The sequence below is a fragment of the Haliaeetus leucocephalus genome, unplaced genomic scaffold (genome assembly GCF_000737465.1).
Source record: "Haliaeetus leucocephalus isolate CR32 unplaced genomic scaffold, Haliaeetus_leucocephalus-4.0 Scaffold517, whole genome shotgun sequence".
NCBI classification, from domain to species: Eukaryota; Metazoa; Chordata; class Aves; order Accipitriformes; family Accipitridae; genus Haliaeetus; species Haliaeetus leucocephalus.
In genome coordinates, this window is record NW_010972953.1 from 1,654,558 (window position 1) to 1,655,017 (window position 460).

Consider the following 460-nt stretch of genomic DNA (forward strand, 5'->3'; position numbering starts at 1 on the left):
CCCCGTCCCCGGGCACCCTCCCCGGCCTCCCCTCCGTCCCCCCGGTACCTGGATGTCCTCGATGCCGTGGTGGCCGAGGCCGTGGAGGCCCAGCGGGCCGTCGGCGAGGCCGTGTCCGCCGTCGGGCAGCCCGTGGAGCAGACGGGGCACGGCGGGGTATTCGCGGCGGGGGTCGAGCCCCAGGGCGCGGTGGGTCTGCGAGAGCAGCCCCGCGTCGTCCTGCCGGCCTCGCTGCGGGGGCCAGGCGGGCTGCTGGTGCTGGTGCAGGGGGCTGAGAGCCGCGTAGGGGTCCCCCAGGTGCGGGTAAGCGGGCTCCTGGCCCTGCGGGTAGGGCAGCGGCGGCTGCGGGTACGGCGGGGGGAAGTAGGGCGGCTGGAAGTCGGCGGCGGGCGTGTGGCAGAGCGGCGGGGCCGAGCCGTAGGGCGCCTGGTTGAGAGCGGGCAGCTGCGGCAGGCGGGCC

At 78.3% G+C, this 460-nt stretch overlaps 1 protein-coding gene across 1 annotated transcript in view; it reads right to left on the bottom strand.

The window, feature by feature from the left end:
* The window catches only part of TFAP2E (transcription factor AP-2 epsilon (activating enhancer binding protein 2 epsilon)), a gene marked incomplete at its 5' end in the record, with an annotated part of 22,909 nt that extends 22,450 nt beyond the window's left edge, over positions 1 to 459 (bottom strand). The window contains one exon of the mRNA XM_010576309.1: positions 49 to 459. Coding sequence (XP_010574611.1) covers positions 49 to 459 — 411 coding nt within the window. The remainder of the gene's footprint in view (positions 1 to 48) is intronic.
* Position 460: the final 1 nt, after the last annotated feature.